Source organism: Pieris napi, chromosome 5 (genome assembly GCF_905475465.1).
Source record: "Pieris napi chromosome 5, ilPieNapi1.2, whole genome shotgun sequence".
NCBI classification, from domain to species: Eukaryota; Metazoa; Arthropoda; class Insecta; order Lepidoptera; family Pieridae; genus Pieris; species Pieris napi.
Genome location: NC_062238.1, coordinates 12,773,915 through 12,796,185, shown reverse-complemented (window position 1 = coordinate 12,796,185; position 22,271 = coordinate 12,773,915). Strand labels below are relative to the sequence as shown.

The following is a 22,271-nucleotide window of genomic DNA, read 5'->3' as shown; positions in this document are numbered from 1 at the left end:
AGATCCAGAGATGACCTCTGGTATTGTAAGTGTCTATGGGCTCACTCAACATCAGGGGAATCTGCCCGTTTGTTCTATAAAAATATAGGCAATAAAATATATAAAAAGGCAAGCAGTTGGTTACCTATGGTGACTCATCATCATCATTAATGTTAAACTATATATAATAACCTCATGCAGTGTGAATGCGGAACCGTCTCAGACCAGCGCGGCTACCAACCGGGTACCAGGTTACCAAGAGACAAATGTTCGTTAGCTTTACGAAATTCTTGATTATAAATTGATCTTATCAGCTGTTGCAAATATCTATCCAAAGCTTCAGCAGCGAGTTTAAAAAGAATAAATAAAAATACAAACCTATTACGAGTAGGTATATAAACTTAAGTTGTCATTTGTTTTAAGAAAACATAGTCGAAAAACATTTCAAATGAAGAACCTAGTTGCCTCATACAATTTCTCGTCTACGAGTGGTATATATCGGAATTCAATATGAATGTTTATTGGTTTCCCGCCCAATAAAGTAATACACCTGGTGCCATTGTCGCGTCAACGGGATTCTTCAAATCACAGTTTGCGGCTGGCGTGCTCGTAAATCCCCGACATACATCAATGTTATCAGTTTAGAGATAATAGAATCCCCAACGCTATGCAGAGGGCGGCAAATCAAATTGCTGTGCGCCTCGGTCAACGTAGTTATGCGTCCACACCGCCATATTGTTACTGGATGCTGACATTAAGATATTGTATTAATTCAGATAGTCCTCTGTTTATAATATTTTACTAGTAGACTCGGCCAAGCGTTGCTGTGGCTAAGATTTTTGTTATATTACATAGTAGTAAACTATTCAAGAGAAACGGCAGGAGAACACCAATCCACCATGCTTTTTTGGTGGTTATGCCATTAAATTGTAGCTTATGTGAAACGTTGGTAATTATTTTGATAAGGATCAATTCCTAGGTACGAATAAAGAGCCTTTTCTAGCTAATAAAAAAAATTAATAAAAGGACGCTTATTGTGACGTAACTATAAAAGATAGAGACATGCTGTCACGACATTTTTTTATAGATAGTGATGTGTCCTAAAAAATTGTCATACCTCATTTTGTTCTACCATTAATAGTTTTCGCAGCGCACACGATTGAAGGAAGTTTTTTGTTTAATTTTTTACACCTTGGGTTAGATTATTCAAGTTTTAGTAAGCATCCCTAATTTTTGAAAATGAAACATAGCCTATGTCACTCGGGAATAGGGTAGCTTGCCAACGGTGAAAGAATTTTTGAAATCGGTCCAGTAGTTTCGGAGCCTATTCATTTCAAACAAACAAAAAATCAAACCTTTCCTCTTTATAATATTAGTATAGATTATACCGTATTGGCTATAAATTAAATCAATGTAACTATTTAAAAGCATATATATATATCAGTGTTGGCCTAGTGGCTTCATCGTGCGGTTCTCGTCGTTCGATCCCCGGCTGTGCACCAATAGACTTTCTATGCGCGCATTTAAGCTTGATCGGTGCAAGAAAACATCGTGAGGGAACCGGCTTGCCTTAGACCCAAAAGATCGACGACGTGTGTCACAGAAGACTGTTCATTTGCCTATTAGATTGGACTCATGAAACAGATACAGAAATCTGAGGCCCAACCTAAAAAGATTGTAGCGCCACTGACTTATTTTTTTAACCATGTATAAGTCGATAAAAGTGTGACAATCTGGGCTAGCTGGGCGGATATTATGTAAATTTTTATGTTTTGTGCTACTATGTGAATGAGTAGATTTTGACTAGAATATGAATAGTAATAGCGTGTTATCGACGATGTTTAGGGGTACATTTACAGTGCGTAATCAACACTTGTTCGTACGGTAAAGGTTTACCTTGGCAGCCTTGCGATTCTAATAAACAATTAACTAAAAGATCCTTATCAGAATGCCAAATCATAAAATGACTGCTTCACGACTGATTTGAGCGCGACCGCCGCTGCGAAAACCGCTGTGTGAGTTCGAAAAGTGAGTAACAGAATCGCAAGGCTGATCACCAAATTGCCTATATCTATAAATGTAAAAATCCAGCAAACTCTATGTCAATATACGTACTCGGTAAAAACTGTGTTTGTCGAGAAACTTTTCCCTTTCAAAAAAACTCCTTTATGGTGATTTAAATTTCTAATTCAAATGAAAAAAGCTCAAAGCAAAAGTTGTAGACAGCACAATGAAATTGAAGTCATTATTTGTTGAACAACTTTTCATAGAATACTTCTCACAATCAACGTGCACTCTTACATTCCTCGCGTTTACATTCCAAGAAAGTTGTTAACAAACGGAGTTGGGACCGGATTAAAGTTATCCGGCTCATCCAGCAGTGATATATCCGGACGAAACAGAATGGTAATTGCAGCGAGCATGTTTAGTGCACTCGGCACAGAAATGTTAATGCGCCGCGAGCTTTTTGTTTATGTACTTAATCATTTGCAGACCGTTACCCGCAATAGACAACAATTATTTCTATAATCAAAACTGTAAACTCAACTCAATGTGGATTCAAGGGCGGGTCAAAGTAGGACATGGGGTCATATTCCCCCGGGCCTGGACGGGATATCAGACATGATCTACAAGAAGTAGATAGAGAGATGTATGATATTTTAAGTTAGGTATTAAGTTAACGTAAGATGCTGAATTCGGATGAAATGAGTTTGAGCCAAAATTTGTTCGATAATAACACATTCAAAATTTTATGTAATTAAAACGAAAATATGTTAACGTATTAATCACGTTCATAATATATATCTCTTAAATGTGTTATGCACAATTTATATATTAATTATCTCTGATGATGACAGTTTATTATAACATGTCTTTATGAATATTTTTGATTGCAATTTTGCAGTTAACACAACCATGCCTATAGTTTAGTGTTTCCCCCGTGAGGTTAATATAAAACCTTATTTATGTTACATATGAATTTTGTAAGGAATGGCACCAAAAAGGGTGGGAAACAATGCATATTAAATGTGTATATTAAATATGCAATATTATTTGTTTACTTATAAGATTCCTCAAAATTACAACTAATTATTAACTATACTTGTTTGTTAATTAGAAAAAGTATTTCCTTTCCTTGCTTAAATTATTATTTTTACTTACCAAATAAACCGCATAATCACTTTGGGTCTATTTAGAATTCATACTCAGACTCAGACAAATTTTAATTGAAGAAATTACCTAGAAACGCCAACGAGCTCTCATATAACGATTTTCAAATATTGACTCCAGTTATATTAATATCTAATTCCAACGAAGTCCATACCAGCTTTGAATGCAGTTTCAACAATATGCTCTGTTGAACTCCTTAACGCGTTGTGAATACTCCTATTTCAAACTTAGATAATCCTGTCAGTAACTTTACTGTGACGTCAACTGTCGCCATTGTTTAGGTCTGCCTCGGGTTTAGTTTGTTGAATGAATAAGCGAAACACGTTTCAAACGATAGCTGATTGGATCCCCTTATTCCTTGGTGTGTCGGTCGTTGCAATGTAATCTTTACAAGTGGTACATTTATAAAATGTACTTTATTCTCTTAATTAACCTATATCCCCATTCAATAAGAAAATGGAGCTAAACATAAAATATATAGTTAAATAAATATAGCGGATCCGACAGACGTTGTCCTGCATGATATTTCAAGTGATTAGGAAACAAAGTATGTAGTACCGACTGCAGCGCCATCCCATTTGTGAATCTAAACCATCCAGGGCGCCACCCAAACCCATACAAAAAATAATTCAAATTCGGTCCAGCCGTTTAAGAGGAGTTCAGTGACATACACACGTACAGTAGAATTATATATATATATAAAGATATGTCCTACAAAATGGACCGGCAAAAATCTCCACGCAAGAATATAATCAATGCAACCTTTTCGATGTGGGCCTCAGGTTTCTGTATCTGTTTCGTGATAACAGTCAGGCAGTCCTTTTGTGCCTGACACACTCCACTTTTGGATTTAAAGCATACCGGTTTCCATACGATGTTTTCCTCCACTCTAGGAGCGGCAATTAAATGCGCATATAGACAGGAAGTCAATTAGTACACAGATAGGGATCGAACCTACCCTGAAGCCTCTAAGCCACTGTTTGCCAACTTGGGGCCCATGCCCCGCAGGGGGGAAATTTGATAATTAAGGGGGCTATTCGACAATGTATTGAAATTATTTGGAATTTTAATTCTTCATTACAGTTTTGAAAATTTACTTGCTGTGTTTTTCGTTAACAATTTCAACACTTAAGTTTCTTAAGTGAACAATTCAATTTTCAATATTAAAAATTATGTATGTAACATAGTGGTGGGCATAAGAATTTTAGTGTGACACAAGAAGGCTTGGAAAACGCTGCTCTAACTATAACATATAACTTAACAATAATAAAATTTGGGATGTACAACTACAGCTTTATATGAAGAAATACTAGTAGTAAACGATGTTTTAAAATAAACCGTGTGTATTTCTTTTCAAGACATTGTTTTTGTAAACCATACAAATCTAATATACAAAATTCTCGTGTCGCGGTGTTTGTGGTTAAACTCCTCCGAAACGGCTCCACCGATTCTCATGAAATTTTGTGTGCATATTGGGTATAACTGAGAATCGGACATCTATTTTTCATCCCCCTAAATGTTAAGGGTGTCCACCCCTAAATTTTTATTTTTAGATATTTTTTCTGTTTTTATTTTTTTATGATACAGCATTAAAAATACATACAACCCCTAACTTTCACTCCTCTACGATCAACCCCTATTTTTTTATTATAAATGATATACATGGCAAAACGACGTTTGCCCGGTCAGCTAGTTGTATATAAAATCCATTATAGTTTAAAAATAAAATTATGCGAATAACATTCGTCTGTCCAGGAATATAAAATCGGTCACGTATTTAAATTACGACATTGATTTAAATAGATTTCGCTCGCCTACGAATTTCGTATTCAGAAGTTTGCTGCAGAATCCATGAGTCAAAACATTAAATACCATTGAGGCGTACCCAAGCAGACGTTATTATAACTTTCCTGACACCTGTTCACCTGAGGATAATAATTTCCTTAAGGTGCGAGGCACTGAACAATTTAAGTTGCTACAAACTTTTTTAAATCTCGCAAAATAACATGTTTCTCGGAGCGATTGTACTTTCCTATTCACGGAGATACGAGAAATATATTTCGTTTTAAAGCTTGCTTGAATTGTTAACTTTTAAACTTCATTCGATGCTTAACTAAGCGTATTTTTGCTTAGCTGTTTAACATAAAGGAAACATTTTATAATTCTTTTTGCCAGTGTTTTGTAAACAATTTATAATATATTTGTAATATTAGAAAATAAATGTATAAGTCTTTGAGAATAAGACACATACATTTATTTACAGAACAGATTTAAAAAATTGTATTTCACTATTATGGATATATATTGTTTATTAAAACCTAAACATTACAGTTCTTAACATTTTCTTAACCTATATAGGTAGTAATACTACTACTACAATAATAATTAAAAATTAATCAATAGAAAATTAAAACAAATTTGCAAAGTTTGGTCCCTATGGCAGTGTACCTTAAACGCTGGCAGCATTTCCTCGCTCTTATTCAGCGTATTTGTTGAGCGGGGAAAGCACCAGCTCTGGGGTCACCGGACCTACCAGGCGCCAACTTAAATCTTTAATAAGCGCCTGTGCACTTGAACCCCATGGCCCAAGAGTCTCTACTCCAAAGAGAACAAAATCGGAGTTGGAGGAAAGACTCTTATATGACTCTTATCTTACTCTTACACTATTTATATGTTTATTTCCTTATTTTCTATTAAAAATATATTGTTATTATAGCCGGGATAAGGTTATTTAATAAAATTGTATCGGGCACAGCTTAAAAACTGAAATCAGGAAACAGTCTCATGTGCTTATATCTCATTGGTTAGTGAAAAAGTCCCATAATCCCCAAACATTTGTTCCTCCCATTCAATTTCTTTCTTTTTTTGCGACTGAGGCGCAAACTAGCTGCTGTGGTCTCAATACCAGCGCTGTGGAACATTCTGCTCCTCATAATGCTGAGCCAGGGCCAATTACAACCACAGCACACATGCATTACACACTTGAAACGAACTGAATTGGAAAAGGGTTTTTTTTTTTATTTCTCATTATATTTTTTACTTTTTCTTGGATTATTGTTATTTTGTGTGTTTTTGTTAGTAATAAATATTATGTCTACCTATGTCTAAACATTATATATCGATTTCCAGCTATGTTCCAACATGAACAAGTGTGTGTGCAACCGCGGGTGGACAGGACCAGATTGCTCTCAGCCCGACGCGTTGCCACCCCTTCCCACAGCCTGGGTACCAGAAAACTCTACCAAGGCCGCCTACAATATGACAAAGAAGGAAACGCCGTATGGTGAGTCGACCCCAGTAATAGAGAATTTTCTTTAAACAAGAAATTTGTTCAAATTTTCAAAAACACAATAGATATTTAATTTATACAATATACACTAATCAATGGGTTCTATTTATTGTTACATATTTACACCTAATTGAACTAACCAAGAAATTCATTAAAAAAATATATGGTTATAACAGTCTATTCTTAAGTATTTAGTCTAGACAATTGTTTTATTTATGTCTCTATTACAGTTAATTTCTTCAAAATCCAGAAACACTTCCCATGTCAACTTATTTGTTATCTATTCCAATTTATTTTACGGCTACTAATATGTTTTGCTTTGTATGTTTTCAGGTGCCTTCTTATCTCTGTCAATAAACCTTGTTATACTTTCTATTATTTTATGAAAAAAAATTGGCTTATTTTTGAGCACTGCTCACTAAAATTGTGCTGCAAGCTTTCGTGTACGTGAACTTTTAACACTAAATGAAATCCATAATAAGAAATTTATGTGAACGAAATTCTACTTCAACGCGTTAGCAATATGTCGATATGACATAGAGTGTATGCTATGTTGAATAAACTAGATTAGTTTCAGACGTACACACGTTTGCATATACATATAAGATAAAGGCACGCGTATACGAGTCTTGTAGCGCGGCGCGTCGCGGCGGCAGCGTGGCCGACGTACTAACGCGCGGGACCCCTCTTTGCAGGTGAACACGGCAGTAATAAGATGAGCACTATGATGATGGTGGTAATGTTACTCGCTGTCGTGCTCTCCGTGTTCGTGGGTTTCGCCTGGATGGCGTACTGCTTCAGGTAACGGCCGGTAACTGAGTGTTGTGGCAATGTCGTCGCTCGTGCCTGTCTGTCGTGTCGTAAATGTGAGCGGTCCCGCGGCTACCTCGGCCTCGTTCGTCGCGACCGCGCCGTCCGCCGTCTGCGCTCACGCCACTACGACGTTGCTTTGCCTCTGTGGTCATCGTTTAATGCCAAGTAGCGTGGGGTGGCGTTAGGGCATGACGAGGCGAGGCGATCACGACGCCGCCGATCCGCGCGTGACTAACCCTTCTCTTTGGGCGCAGAGAACTACCACGGCTCAAACACGGTATTCCTCGTGGCGGTCCTCATGTCTGTGGTAGGGGGGGTATTCATAGTATTTGCCCTGAGCGCTCTCTGCTACAGGTCAGTCGTAGTACACAAAAACTTCTCCCTGTGCCTAAGGTTAGTGAGCAGAAAACAGACCAAAGGTAGTCTTTATGGAGAAATTTACCGTCACCTTCGTATACTTGTATGTTTACTTAGACGTTAGCGTTGATGTTTCGTTTATCGATGTCGACGATTGATTTTATTTCTTTTACTTGGACGTTGTTTGTCGTTTATTTGTGGTCGTAGAACTAGTTGCGGGTGGCGCGGCCCGACTGCGTTTGATCTGGCGTTCTGTGCGGCGGCCGCCTGCTGCATGCCGACCGGGCTTTCCTCGTTGTATTCGAGTGACACCTCGACTCAAACCCTTAAGATTCTGGGCTCTTGGATGTATGCATTGGCTTATGTGAACTTGTGACTCGTTTTCGTTTCCTTTCTTGGTCGGAGCGAGTCGCCGGGCGCCGCAGACAGCGACCCGGCGACCCTGCATCTACATCTTCCTACATCTCCATTAGAACTATCGGCTCTACGTAATTTTATTTGATTTGTTATTTTCCATTCATGTAGTGTCATGATCCTAAGTACAGGAAGATTTAGATAGCTACTCTGATTTCACCAATCATTCACTGCCACTAAAGTCTAAAAACTTTTGCACGAACAGCGAATGTGCGATGCACGAATTCTTCTTTCAAGCAGCTGTCTATTTAGTTAGAAACGCCTAATGTTGTATTTAAGAAAGAGATCGTTTCCTTAGAACTTGTACAGCACAAACTCCAATGACCTCACTGATCAAAAATTCATTATACGAGATTTCATACCAATTAGTATTATTATTTGAAATGAGTTTTAATGAAGCGAATCTAATCACTTAAGTTTAAGATCGATCTATTGATTATGTTTCACATAACATTAATTCCCATGAGGAATGAAACGAAAAGATAAAATTATTCTAAAATTATTGATCTAAAATCGAATTATAATATCCAAAAGCGCCAGTTTTTTAACAGTCTGTATTTATAAACTGCCGAATAAAAGTAAAGTGCTTATTATTGCTGAATATAAAAAATATCTGGTGTTGAATGAAAGCTACCAATATCAGATATATCGTAAAACTTTTTTGTGACGGTATTATTTAGTTCATAATTTGGTACTTTTTAAAGTACGGTTGCCATTGCTAACTTTCGTTCACACATACATTAGCCAATCGGAAACGAAAACATCGTTTTCAAAATTGATCCCTTAATATACTTGAGGTGTTCTCGATTCCGTCACGATTAGACGACTCGATGTTGTAAACGTAATCGATTGATCTGAGTGTGCGTTCCCACGCCACGCCTGCACCAGGAAAAAGAGCACGCTGCCGAAATATGACCCTCCGTATGTCAAGAAACCTATCGCTAAGAGCTTCGCGGGCGGATCTACCACATCCAACAACTCGCAAGAGGATATCTCCATGGAGACCGGGAAGTTACATTCTTTCAACAACACGTTCAGGTGTGTACTACAACTTATCTATAGGCTCTCACTTCTTACTGTCACACTTCTCCCGACTACAATACTTTCACTATCAACCTTTAGATCTATCGAAATAGTTTAATAAATTACCAAACTTTTAGTAAAAATGTATGTGCTTTAGAAGGATTTGGATTTTCAAAAGTTTGTCGTTATTATCATACTCTAAAACGCATAACATTACCATTTTACCCTATAATATATCCCCTTACTAAAACTCTATTTCCTCTTCTAATCGGATCTGGTGATCAAACAGAAACCTCCTAAGGTATGTCGATGCTTGGCGGATGTTTCGTCTCACCGCTCTCACCTTTATTTAGACAATTTTCGCTTTTATTACACTCGCCTTACCGATGGCTTGGTAAAACATCAGCTTCTGGTGTCCACGATGTGGGGTGACGTAGTAGGACTGAACTCACAGTACGCGTTCAATGACACGCTTTTTGGTCTTATTTTCACTTTATAGATTTGTGCTATATCTGATTGGCAGTAACTTGCACTGAAGTTTTTTTGAGCAAGTTTTTTAGAAGTACATAGTTCGTAGTATGAAAACACTAGAAAAGTGCGATTGGTATAGTAATTCAGCAATTTGGTAATGAGGCAAAATATTATTCTTAATGCAATTTCATACATTGGTTCGAAAAATGAACAACGCTAAAATTTCTCCGTCACCTGAACAATTTTTCCAAATTTCTCAGCCGTGGCGACTCGCAGCGCGTTATCTTCAGACAGGGCAATCACATGTCTGGTGCTGGTGGCGCTGGCCGATATCCGTGAGTTGCCATTGAACCAGTCTATTAATCTGTTAACTTAATTATGTTGCCTTACAGAGGAAATATTTATACATTATGAGGTTTCTTTCCCTTTAGTATTAGCGAATAATGAGTGACTAGAAAATAGCAATAGCCAACACTCTTTCCTCACATAGTCAAAACACTAGTTCCATACGCATGCGCAAAATCCATTTTTGCTGTTGTATTTTTTATAACTTTAAGCCGCCATAGTAATAAATATATTTCTACCTTCAGAGACCACAATAAGATGAAGCGCGTCCATTCTGGTAGTGAAGATGACCCAACACATTCGGGTAACTAAAATCTTTTTTTAAGAATTTTGCCAAGTGCATATAAAAATCATTATTTATAACTTACTAGCTGGCCTGGCGAACATCGTACCGCCTAACAGTCGATTCTTTATTTATTTAAAATACTTATTCTGCTATTCGGGACACCGGTATAGCTAAGATAAAAAAGAAAGTTGATAAGACAACAAATACATTATGTCAAAAAATAAAAATTTACCTTCCCGGATCCCCTCCACTAAAACTTGAACTTTATGATATGGTATTAAAGTTCAAATTGACTTTTAAGTATTATTACGAATATTATGTATGGGAATATAGAAAAGTGTTGTTTTTAGACTTTTTCACTCAATTTTTTAATTTTTCTCTCCGTAAGAACCATCCTCGTACTTCAAAGAATATTATAAAAAAAGAATTGGCCAAATCGGTCAAGCCGTTTTCATGTTATGTCGTGACAACGGAAAACGGGTTTTATTTTTATATATATAGATTACCGCATTTAATCAGGATGTTACAAACTGTAATGTTCTGTAATATTTTATTACCTTTAATTAAATTAATGAACGGTTTTACTCCGTTTTAAAATATGCGTTGTATCTTTCAGGTGAAGAAGATATAGCATTTATTGACGTGACACCTGGTAATATGTCAAAGCTGCCAGAGAAAGGTATTCTTAAGAAGCACGGCTATGGAGCTATAGATGGTAAAGATAAATGGGGAGACGACTCACAATCTGAACATCTGGAGGCAGGTTCCCAGTCAGATGGCCAGGAACCTGCTGGAGCTGTTGCTGATATGGAATACAAGTTTAAGGTATGCTTTATTAAACACCTAAAGCTTGTATTTTAAATTATCGTTTAATCTGCAATAAAGTCTGTATTCAATTAAATTTATTTATTTATTTACACATCGTTACCTTATCCAAAAACATACGTATAAAAAAGCAGGTTACATAAGTTATCTAATAGGCAACGGGCGGCATTATCGCTAGCAAGCAATTTCTTCCAGGCAACCCTAATATGGAACTATTAAAAAAGAAACACCTATAGAGGGTACAGTACAAGAAGAGCATAAATAATTAAAAAACTCAAAATAACATAACACTACATATAACTAAAATAAAGTAAAATCTAAAAAAAAACAAACAAATATGTAAAAGCTAATCCAAGGGTTAATTGAGTCACAATTATTATATTAGTAGTAACAAATTACGAGGCAGAAGAAAAATTATCAAAAAGAACATTTATAAATTCATAAATTTATTATAAAAAAAGAAATTAAACTAAACTTGGGTAATGATAAACATTTTTTTGTCTGAAAAGGCCTGGATGTAAATTCTCCAAAAATTTATTGTTTTTAAATTAATGTAATAATTTCCAGTTTACTATTTTCAGTATTTATCATATATTAACTTATCATTCATACAAATTTAAAAAAATACATCAGGTCATTGCTTTTTCTTGAAATATATCGCCATTAAAACAACATAAACTCTTTAACTTTAAACGAGTTTTACACTGGATTTAACTGATTTTTCAGGATTTAAACGGCTACCACGAGAATATAATTGAAGCATTAAAAACAGCAGCGGCTCATCGTGCCTCAGGTGCCTCGGGATCGGGAGACCTTCATGCTTTACAGGACTTCGTATACAAAAGGGAGAGGGCACCCAGTGCTGAAAAGATTCATGAGGCAGAGTTTAGAAGGCAAAGGGGTGAGGAGGAGGAAGATGACCCACCACCATGCGTACCTTTTCGCATCAGAAACTTGGAAGACCTCATCCGGCAATTGGAACAGCACTCCAGTCGGCACATGAGCCCCTCTGGTTCCGAAGATATCAGGATGTCAGAGACTGAAGCTGATAGACATTATAGGATTGAAGATGTGCCACCGTGAGTAAACTTTGTATTGTTTTTAATCAATCTGTAAGACAGCCTGTACTAGATTAACATATTTCAAAATGCATGAGTTCATAGGCTTTAAATCGTATTTATTTCTTATTTAAGCAAAACATAAAGCTTTCAGTTTTCATATTAAGCTTATAGCAGCGAGCTTCGGAAGTCGTCAAATGAATGTGACTTATATATAAATAAATACGGTAATATACTTAGCTTTTCTGCGACTTTTTTGTTCATAAAACGATACTGATTTTTATATTACAGTGTAAACATAAAACATTAATATGAGTTGGGTAGAATTGGTTATAAAATATACAGTATTTACAATATTCTTAACCTACATAGTAATAATTAAAACTTAAAAATTAAACCGGTTTGGTCGCTAGGGCAATGTTTTTAATTAGACATATATTGGTAATAAAATATATGTAGTTCGTTTGGGATTACAATTTGAAACCGCAAAAACTTACAAGTCTTAAATCTTAATTAATCTATATATATAAAAGAAAGTCGTGTTTGTTACAACACTTATAACTCAAGAACGGCTGGACCGATTGCCATGGTTTTTGATTTGTTGGATTTGTTTCCGTCCCGAATAGCAGAATAAGCAATAAAATATCGGATAAGTTATCGAATAACAATAAATTAATTAATTAATTTTACGAATGCAAAAACCATATGGTGCCATCTGTTGACAAAACTACGTTCATCATTTTACGTCGAATTCGTGTCAGTTCAAGAAATTCCGATCTTGAGGTGAATGAGGAGATGCATAAATAATAACCATGCTTTGATCCTGATCAAAAGATGTTGGATATCAGAAAGTGCTTAACATGCAGTATCGCCATATTGACGCTAGAGAGAAGATGCGTAATGTGTAAAACTGCCATTCTTCTTTCGCAATGGCAAGCAATAAAACATTTCTGTATTTGCAAAAAAGTTGTATTAATGTAATACTTAACATTAATGAAATCCTAAAATAAGTTAAATTAAAGTAACAACGATATTATAAGGTTGTAGGGCGGAACGAAGTTAGCCAGGTCAGCTAGCAATATATATACCTAAATTACGTGTCACGTTGTTTGTCCGCTATGGACACCTAAACTACCGAACCGATATCAATCCAATTTGCACACCGTGTGCAGTTTGATCTAACTTAAAAGATAGGATAGCTAACATCTCAATTTATACCCGCAATATTATTTTATTGCAAATATTTGTTTATTATTTGATATCATTCTAACCAGATGGCGCTGTGTTAAAAGTACCAACGTTTCACATTAGTCTCCTACCGATTCCCTTGAATAGTTTACTACTATGTAATATAAAAAAAACCTTAGCCAGAGCAACGCTTGGCCGGTCTGCTAGTATCTTATATATTTCGCTTATTCCAACAAATGCCGGTCACTCGTTAACTGAGCTACTTTGAATTAAAGGCGGTCGGCCGATAGTCGGTGCCGTGGTCGTCCTCCACCGGGCGAGGAAGAGACGCGCTTTAGCTACAGAGGCTTCCGGGGCAGCGGGCGGCACCACTCAGCCATATTTGCTGCACCCGCTCCGGGCTTGCTTGCGCACGCGCACGCGCCACATTCGCACTCGGCGCATCGCGTCCCACCCGACGACGACGCTCTCTACGAGACGGCCGACGCTGAACGACTCAGGGACGCACCCGATAGCGAAAGGTACGCTTTCTCATGCTCCCCATCAAACGCTGGTAGCAATAATCTGCAATATTCGGGCAAACGATTTCTTAATACCATTTACATTTAAACAGTAATACTCATGTTGTTAATTAATTTTACCGTTGCAAAACATTATATCTATATTAATCATGTTTCACTTATCATTTTGGATATAATTAATAACACTCTACATTAAAAGTTTATAGCTTAAACGGGCTCCAAAGTCTTATTATAAATTCAAAGTTGCGGTTTGTTAATTTTGTTTTTATTTGATCTTCCTACTTTTCATTTTTAAAATTTCAAGATAATTTGTTTTTTTCCATCGCTTCTCAGATCAAAGTTTTATATTCTGCTTTAATTCCTTTAATTTTTTTCAACTGTTAATGCTTAAGATCCGAAAAAGTTATACTTACAAACCTAATCAGTTTCATGTTATGGCTTCAACCGCAACTCGTACCAAATTATATAAGCACCGTCAACATATTGTCTCATTTACACGCGGTGAAATTGGCTAGAGTAGACTGTGGAGCCCGTCCGGCGCCTCAGAGCGCGCTCTCCGTTCCTGTTCTCTATCATTTTCTAGTGATGAATTTATTCAAGCTCAACAACAGTTAGCCCGGTGGGCGAGTGAAGAGACGGTGGCCGCGCGGGATTACTTCCCATCGCCAGTCGGCAGCTCAGCCAGCGACCGCCCCGCCGCATTCCCGGAGTACAATCACTGACCCTGCAATATCGACACCGCTAGCTTAGGACGCACATAGTGAATGCGCATGTGAATACGTATTAATCGTTAGATTGTCAATGTACATATATCATAAAGTGCACGTTATGATATGACTGAAATATTTAGTTTAGCGTTACGCCCCGAGCGTGCCCCGCGGCGGCGTCGTTCGTGGAGCGATGTTATGTTCGTTTTAAATCGATACGCTTTATGTCTAACGCGCCGCGCGCGACGCCACCGCGGCCGAGTGTATGTCTAGAGTAAGTGACTAATTGTTCGATGGATGTAGCTGTAAGTGCGGTGCCGAGGTCCTTGTCGCGTCGAGCTCGGCACTTGTGAAGACGAGCTCAACTATCCGCTACTTAGATAGGCGTTTAACAAATTACATAAATGTACACAAGCGAAGCTTTAACGTGTCACGAGTTAGTTGGATTGATAAGGTTGAAGCGCGAGCTCGGCGACGTGTAGATCTGTGAGTTGTTTGGTTCGTCGCAGCACGAAGGCGGGCAGCCGTCCCCGGAGAGTCAGTCAGTCGCTATCATACCGCATCACCTCTCCGACAAACAGCCCACTTCGCGAGGTTTAACTTATTGACACTGGATATTTCGATTGTCTCTTTCGTTTCGGATTCTCAAAGGCGTTAACGTCACTCTAGCAACTAGTTTGAAATTCAGAGATCTCGCAACACCATGCACTATAAAGTTTTTGTATCTAGTCTATTGCGTACACATGTTCTAAATAGGTTACGTTAATGTGAATAAAAGTTATTTCGGATTTTATCAGAACATATATTGTACCTGTATATGTATATTATTATAATTGTATCTATTAAATTTAACACGAATTTACCCAAACTTGTGGAAGATGTTGTACACATACTGACGAAACGTCACGACTCGAAGCGTTTTTTAATAGAAACGCGAAATAGATTAGTTTTAGGTATTTAAAATCAAATATTACCGATGGAAGTTATAGTTCGATTGTAGTTTAATATGTCAGAAGAGTCTCGGTGCTTCGTCAGGGATGGTCCCTATATGTTATAGTTTTTCTGTTTTAATTTATTGTGACAATTTAGGTCGTTATCGTTTCATTCGCGTTTACGCTAGGTTAGGTGGCTTCGCCACGTTGTAACTAGTAGTTAAAGTAAAATCAATGAATAGACATCAACAATTCGTTTAACTTCAATGTGGATGAATCGTCGTCTGTGCGGCTTTTTTATAACTAAGATGATGTGCAGTATGCCCGTTTCGAGCTCAATACACTTACTTCTTCAGTGGATTAAAAAAGCTGTACTGACGTATTTCGTTAAATATACAAACGATGTTGAGCCTGAGGGTCTCGATTTTAAGTAATTAATCTTATAGGTAATGGTTATAATGTGTAAGTCTAAATAGTAAAATATTAATTCGTACAGGGTAGTCATAAATGCAATACTCTGTGACTGGGCGTGGCACTTGCTCTCGTGTACGAGTGATCAGATATTCTACACTTTAAACTAAGATAAAACTCGATATCGAGAGAAAATTAAATTGCATCAAATAAATAACATCTCTAAGTCTGCATGTTTAAATGAATATCTATCACTATCGCGTATTTAATATTGGTAAAGCGTATTGTCGACACGTCGCGCCCAGTCGGCGTCGCGTGCGCGAATCATTCGAAACATCCGTGCGTGCGGTCGAGACCTAAGACGGTAAATACGGGTATAGTTTATTACGATACCAATATTACTTCTTACTCTGCATTAAGTCCAAAACACTGCCAGAGACAGTGAGGTAATTAATAAGTATCACGTAATTATTTGTAGGCATGAAAAATTTTGGTAAGACGCTCAATTTCCAGTCGTGTGTATGTAATTTTAAACCGTTGTTGTATAATTTAAATAGTAATTGATGTGTATAAGAAAAGTAGATAACACTTACCTTAGGTAGGAAAAAAACAACAGTTTATATTGGTTGTACGATTACCTATGTCTATAGAAAATTCACTCTGAGAAACAGTTGCTAAGAGTTCAGACTTCAGTTCATTAAAAAAGAATTTAGCTAAAGTATTCATCGTTTGATTACAGCGGGGAAATACAATATTATAAGTTAAAATTAGAAAAGGGAACGTCGTAATTTTGCACACTTCACAAATATAAGGCACTGCTTTTGACGATCAATTTTGCTGGTAATTTTTTTTTTTTTTTTTAGATTTTTAAATAACCGTTTAGTTACAGTTATTTTAATTCGCTAATATGCAGTCGTCCTCAGTTGTTTTATTTTATAAAAGTACAGGTGTTTAGCAGAGACATTCTTAAAATAAAATATCGTGTTAGATGTCTGTTTACCATTAAAATCCTCTGTATATTATCTATATCGTTATCTTCTGTCGTGTGTAGTCTGTGTGACCGACCGCACTCGCGTGTCGCGCGGGCCTAAAACGTCAATTTGCGGACGCCGTTTACCGCCATTGCTCACGGTAGTGAACCGGGCCTCTACGGATTCACATAATTGTCTGTTCCATTATTTCGTAAGCGTAGGTTATGGATGTTTGGATGTACGCACATAATGTTGTATTCTCAAGTATTTCTATCTACACAATGAGGTTGAAGTTGTATGTAAATTATTGTCTGAACAACGTATGATGTAGAATAAATGTAAGTCTTTTTAAAATCGGAATATGTTCTTATTAAAATTCAGGTGTAGATTAAATACCCACTTAAAACACACATTATTCACCGCGCAATAATTGGGTTGTGCTTTTGTTTCGCTCAAGTTTACTAGATAGTAAATAATCTTATTATAATGTTATATGTTTTTATAGTTTGATGAACAAAGCTTTAATCTAGTTTATTACGAAACAATATGTCTTTTAAACAGCTGTTTGTGGAGTTATTATATGTTATATTATATGTTAATAATTGTAACATTTATGCTAAAAATAACTATAAAGTTGAACTTTAGGTTTGTCTAATGTAGCGGATAACGTAAGTTAAAATATGAAAAGGTTAAGTGAATCCGTGGAATCTCCACTACTAACTGATCATGAATTTTATTGATAAGTGATATTATGTATTATAAAATACGAATTTTAAACGAAAAACGTTGAAACGTTATGATTTTCCTTTTTATTTCGTCCTTGTAAATATATTTGCTATATTATTTAATAAATGAATGTAACATAATATTATTAATTACCGAAAATAGATGAATACAAATTTTTGAAGTTGTATTATTTACCCATGTCTTAATACTTTCGTGAAAATGAGCGTAGATTAGTTCATGAAGATCAAAATATTATTTAAACTATCTTACATTCCGGTAAGAACTAAATTTTTTAAACCTATATAGATATATTTCCCATCATTGGATATCAAATAATGAATAATGAGATAGATATGACTTAGTTTATTAAACAACTACAAATAAAACATCGGTTTAAATTACATTAAAGTGATATATCAGTGCTCTCACTTTTTCTCCTTATAATAAATTTGGCAAAATCATCCTTTTCTGGATTAAAAGTTGTAATTTTATCGCACTGCGCTGTCGTAGCCGCTTGTTGAATCAGCTCGCCGTATGACTTTACATCTTCTCGCTTCAACCCAACCATATACTTGCGAGACTCCATCAGAACTACGGCATCATCACGGGCCATCGACCATACACTAGGCTTCAAGCGGGAGAGCATGTTGTGGCCAACAAACACACCGTGGAAGAGTCCCTGAAAGTGCGGCTTGTGCGGGTAATGTTCCAATGCAGAGAGCGACAGAAAATGAACTTTACCAAAATCCACTTCAATATACGTGTCGCGATCCTCTCGCAAAATCAACGGAGCTTCTTGGCCACTCTCAGAAATCTTCGCGTCAAGTTGACTCAACCTCACCATTCCCAGGTTCTGATGATTATCCAAGTTAAACGCATTAACATCAAACGCCTGTCGGTTCTCCAACTCATAAAACATCCTCAGTAAATTACGTTCGGAAATATCTGTGGCACGTTTGTAGTTGACGCCATGAGTCGATTTCAACATGTCTTTGTCTTCACAGTCTAGTCCATACGCCAAGTACGGTGAGCTCACCATATCTCCAAGATATCCCCTATGCAAGTATCTGTCACCGCATTTGTAAACGCCTGCAGCAAAACTTACGTTCGGTCTGCAAACTTCCGTCTCCAACCAAGTGTAAGCAATACCATGCTCTCTAAAATGCTTATACTCCTGGAAACAAATTTGGCTGGCGACCTCCTTAATACGCATGTGATAGTCCCAATCGAAGACTCCTGCTCTGTTGTCATATCTGACGCCGAGGCTATGACGTAGGCGGTGCTCCCAAAGTTCACAGGCGTTAAATTGGTTGGTGTTACCTGTGGTCCAGAAGTTAAAAAGGTTCTCCATATAATCGCGTTCTCGGTACTTCATCTGGTCTATAGACACGGTAGGTATAAGACAGCTCATGTATTCTGGGTTAGTGATCATTTCAACCAATTGGCGAGCTTTTCCGTTTAGATACCGAGAGGTTGTTGGTCGAAGTAAGAGATTGCCATAAACTTCCAGGAAGCGCCTCGTTTTTTCCAGTAAGCCGCATCGTGTCGTTCGTTCCAACGCCAAGGATAGAAGAAGGAGTTGACGTGCAATAAGTTCAGGACAACCATCGACAACGAACAGATTCATGTACCTTCTCTTGTGGCGGTACGCTTGCGCCAGTGTTTTGATAAGGTGCCTCGCGTCGCAGCCTCCGATAACGAGAAAATTAAGTTCATATGCATTTCTGTCGCCGTGCTTGATATACTCCTGCTGCAAATCCAATGCAGGGCTGATTCCCCAGTACATTTTACGTGCTCTTCACTACACTCTTACAACAGAAATGGCTACTAATCAGGCTACAAAGACAATGTCATAGCTCTATAAACAATATGGTAGTGAAGCGTTATTGTAAATAGGGCGTTGCTAAGCGACGGGCTATTCTTGTGAGGTCTACAATATAGATCTTGTAGGTTTCCTTGAATACGTAATAAACAGGTCAATTAAATAGTTAGTATTAAATATGAAAATCATAATTAAGTGAAGGATGGAGACAATTTTACTGTTCATATAAATAAAACATTATAATTAAACTACTATGTGGAACCAGCCCACTGAAGTTTTTCAGAACCAATTCGACTTAGGGTCCTTCAAAAACAGAGCGTACTAGTTTTTAAAAGTTCGGCAACGCACTTGCGAATCGTCTGGCAATGTGAGTGTCCATGGGCGGCGATATTACTGACAATAAGTGAGCCTCCTGCCCTTTTGCCTCCTGTTACATAACAAAAAGCAAATCTGTTATATGAAACGAGTATTTTAAAATAATCACTGTGTTAATTATATTTTATTGTAAACCAGACAATGGCAGTAATACACAGAGCAATCATAGTTATGAGTAGTAGAGAGTATTTCTCAATTTAATTAATAATTCAAAAGCAGTTAGCCTAGTGGCTTAACAGTGCATCTCTCAATGTCTAAGGTCGTGCATTCAAAACCTGGCTGTGCTCTAATAGATTTCTTTTTACCTTCCCCGGCATGCGAATATCGTGACCTACTCGTCTTAGACATGGTTCAAAAATAGACGTGTCAAGCGCTAAGCGTGATCACCTACTTGCCTATGACAAAACGATATCAAAGAAATAAATGCAATCAGTTCAACCCTAACGAGCTGCTGGGTTCTTATTAAGTAGGTTTCATAAAAAGAATTATAAATATATCATATTATTTTATTGCAAGTGGTGTTCAAAATGCATTTACAATAAATTATATCTTAAAAATATTTTACACATACAAGTGAAAAATTATTTGGTTTAACATTAATACCAGATAGCCTCTACATGTTTTGTAATTTCTAAGCTAAACTATTTACAAAAGTTTAAGGTATCTTAGGTAATATAAAAATATATATAGGAAATTGTAAAACGCCATCTACACCTAACCACTAATGGAACATTTCATCTTAATTCTTACAACATTTAATAGATATCATTGTAAATTGATTTGTTACAAATTATAGAATTATACTAATCCTTCGACAATAAATAATACTAATTACGAAAACAGCGGCGGACGGAATTTTCCAAGACAAATCATCCGTCGTGATAAAGCAATTATTACGACTAATAATACTTATAAGTCATTACAAAACCAATTATGGGTAACACGATAAAATAGAGATTGTGAATTAAATTCATCTTTCCAGACCTTTTACCGCCACTGTTAGAAAGACTAGAAGAATCGAGCAGTCTCACCACACTTAAAGCTGGCAAAACTAATGTTATATTTGGAAGGAATCATAGCTGCCCAAGTACCAGCCCTTCTTGGGCGGTATTCGCGACTTTCGTCAAGAGAACCGCGAGTCGTCTGGGGTGGACAGCGATTTCGGCTTTGAGACCTTGGTTTCAATAGTCGTATTTGTATTTGGCCTCCATCCCGTACTCCTATTGGAGTAAGAAGAAGAGGTCACAGGAACCTTACGCGTCTGTTTTATCTTCAACTTGTTCAACCACAAATCACGCGTCTTTTTATTGCCCACCACGAAGAAAATAAACAATATAAAACCTTGATACGACGCAGTCAACGTAAACAAATACGCAGAAACGATATTCGATGCAAAGAGACCGAAAATCCAAGGCAACCCGAACAAAAATACTAATAAACAACTGACGGACGCGCACCGCAACGCTTCATTTGTGTCACCGTGCCGTTGGATTCTTCTCGATGCGAACACAGAGCGGACTATTAATATAAATAGCGTCCAGTTCACAAAGATCACTGCACAGATCGGTGCGTACACTGTCACCCACAGGCTGACACCGGAAGGATAGCAGAAGGCACCGGTCGGAGTCTTCTCTTCGAAACGCCCCGCGTAAGAGTGCGGGGCAACTGAAAGAAGAATCCCGACTATCGCACAAGGCAAGCCCCAAGAGAACACAGACGCGCGCAACAATTTGTGAGAGGCGTCCCTAGTGAAGACGAGAACTAAGCGTCGGTAAGACAGAACGGCTGCTACTAGCATCCAACAGAAGGATGCTAGGACAGAGTAATGTAAAGCGACCCCTATCAGCATACAGGGAATGTTGTAAGTACTGAAACGGGCAAAAACCACGACAATGAATGTCAGCGCCATGAGGAATATTGCAATGCAGAGTTGGAGCCAGATTTTGTTGCTGAAGTCCCGTCTCCAGGATCGGAACATGATGGCGGTCACTGCGACTAAAGACAACCCGAACAAAGAGACGCAACATCCAATAACGGTGATCATTTCGAGAATGTTCTCGTGACGTTCGGTGAAAACTTCTTTCGGTATGAGAATTTCTGCAAAGTGGGTGAGATGTGTGCACCGACAGGTGTCCAAAACTCCACTTCCCGTGGAAGGTATGAAGGTGCAGCCGTCTTGAGACCAGGAGCCAGATCCATCATCAAGGAAATTCCAGTAACCGCAAGTTCGACTTTGGTTTCTGCTTATATTTGACGAAATTGGACTGAGATGAATGTCAATAACCTGAAATAAATATTAGATACTGTAATGAACTTGTTTGCAATGTTTATAGAAATAAATCTATCTGACTTATGAAAAATAAAACATTAAAAACAACTAAATGAAGAATGAGAAGTCTAGGCTTCAGCGTGCGACTCTCATCCCTGAGGTCGTTGGTTCGATCCCTGGCGGTGCATCAATGGACTTTCTATGTGTGCTTTGAACGGTGAAGGAAAACATCGTGAGGAAACCGGCTTGTCTTATATCAAAAAAACGACGTGTGTCAGGCACAGGAGGCTGATCACTTACTTGTTATTTAAGACTAAT

General features: G+C 37.4%; 3 protein-coding genes across 11 annotated transcripts in view; 1 reads left to right on the top strand and 2 right to left on the bottom strand.

Annotated features, from left to right (window-relative positions):
- Positions 1–16,914, top strand: part of LOC125049980 (disintegrin and metalloproteinase domain-containing protein 11) — a 258,309-nt gene extending 241,395 nt beyond the window's left edge. The window contains exons 17-26 of one of the 8 annotated variants that reach the window (XM_047649554.1): positions 6,280–6,433; positions 7,507–7,606; positions 8,912–9,061; positions 9,336–9,347; positions 9,778–9,852; positions 10,108–10,166; positions 10,765–10,973; positions 11,700–12,052; positions 13,495–13,740; positions 14,324–16,914. In XM_047649554.1, the coding sequence (XP_047505510.1) occupies positions 6,280–6,433; positions 7,507–7,606; positions 8,912–9,061; positions 9,336–9,347; positions 9,778–9,852; positions 10,108–10,166; positions 10,765–10,973; positions 11,700–12,052; positions 13,495–13,740; positions 14,324–14,462 (1,497 nt within the window). In that variant the 3' untranslated portion in view covers positions 14,463–16,914. Of the gene's footprint in view, positions 1–6,279; positions 6,434–7,134; positions 7,241–7,506; positions 7,646–8,911; positions 9,062–9,335; positions 9,348–9,777; positions 9,853–10,107; positions 10,167–10,764; positions 10,974–11,699; positions 12,053–13,494; positions 13,741–14,323 lie in introns of all 8 variants that reach the window. The other 7 variants (XM_047649560.1, XM_047649559.1, XM_047649553.1 and 4 more) reach the window with 7 other exon arrangements.
- An 858-nt stretch (positions 16,915–17,772) lies between these two features.
- LOC125049986 (dynein axonemal assembly factor 3 homolog) lies at positions 17,773–19,317 on the bottom strand. The gene has a single exon (XM_047649571.1). The coding sequence runs from the start codon at positions 19,271–19,273 to the stop codon at positions 17,891–17,893; it is 1,383 nt and encodes a 460-aa protein (XP_047505527.1). The 5' UTR covers positions 19,274–19,317; the 3' UTR covers positions 17,773–17,890.
- A 1,177-nt stretch (positions 19,318–20,494) lies between these two features.
- Positions 20,495–22,271, bottom strand: part of LOC125049981 (adhesion G-protein coupled receptor G2-like) — a 41,531-nt gene continuing 39,754 nt past the window's right edge. For both annotated transcript variants that reach the window (XM_047649561.1, XM_047649562.1), the window contains one exon: positions 20,495–21,968. In XM_047649561.1, the coding sequence (XP_047505517.1) occupies positions 20,808–21,968 (1,161 nt within the window). In that variant the 3' untranslated portion in view covers positions 20,495–20,807. The remainder of the gene's footprint in view (positions 21,969–22,271) is intronic.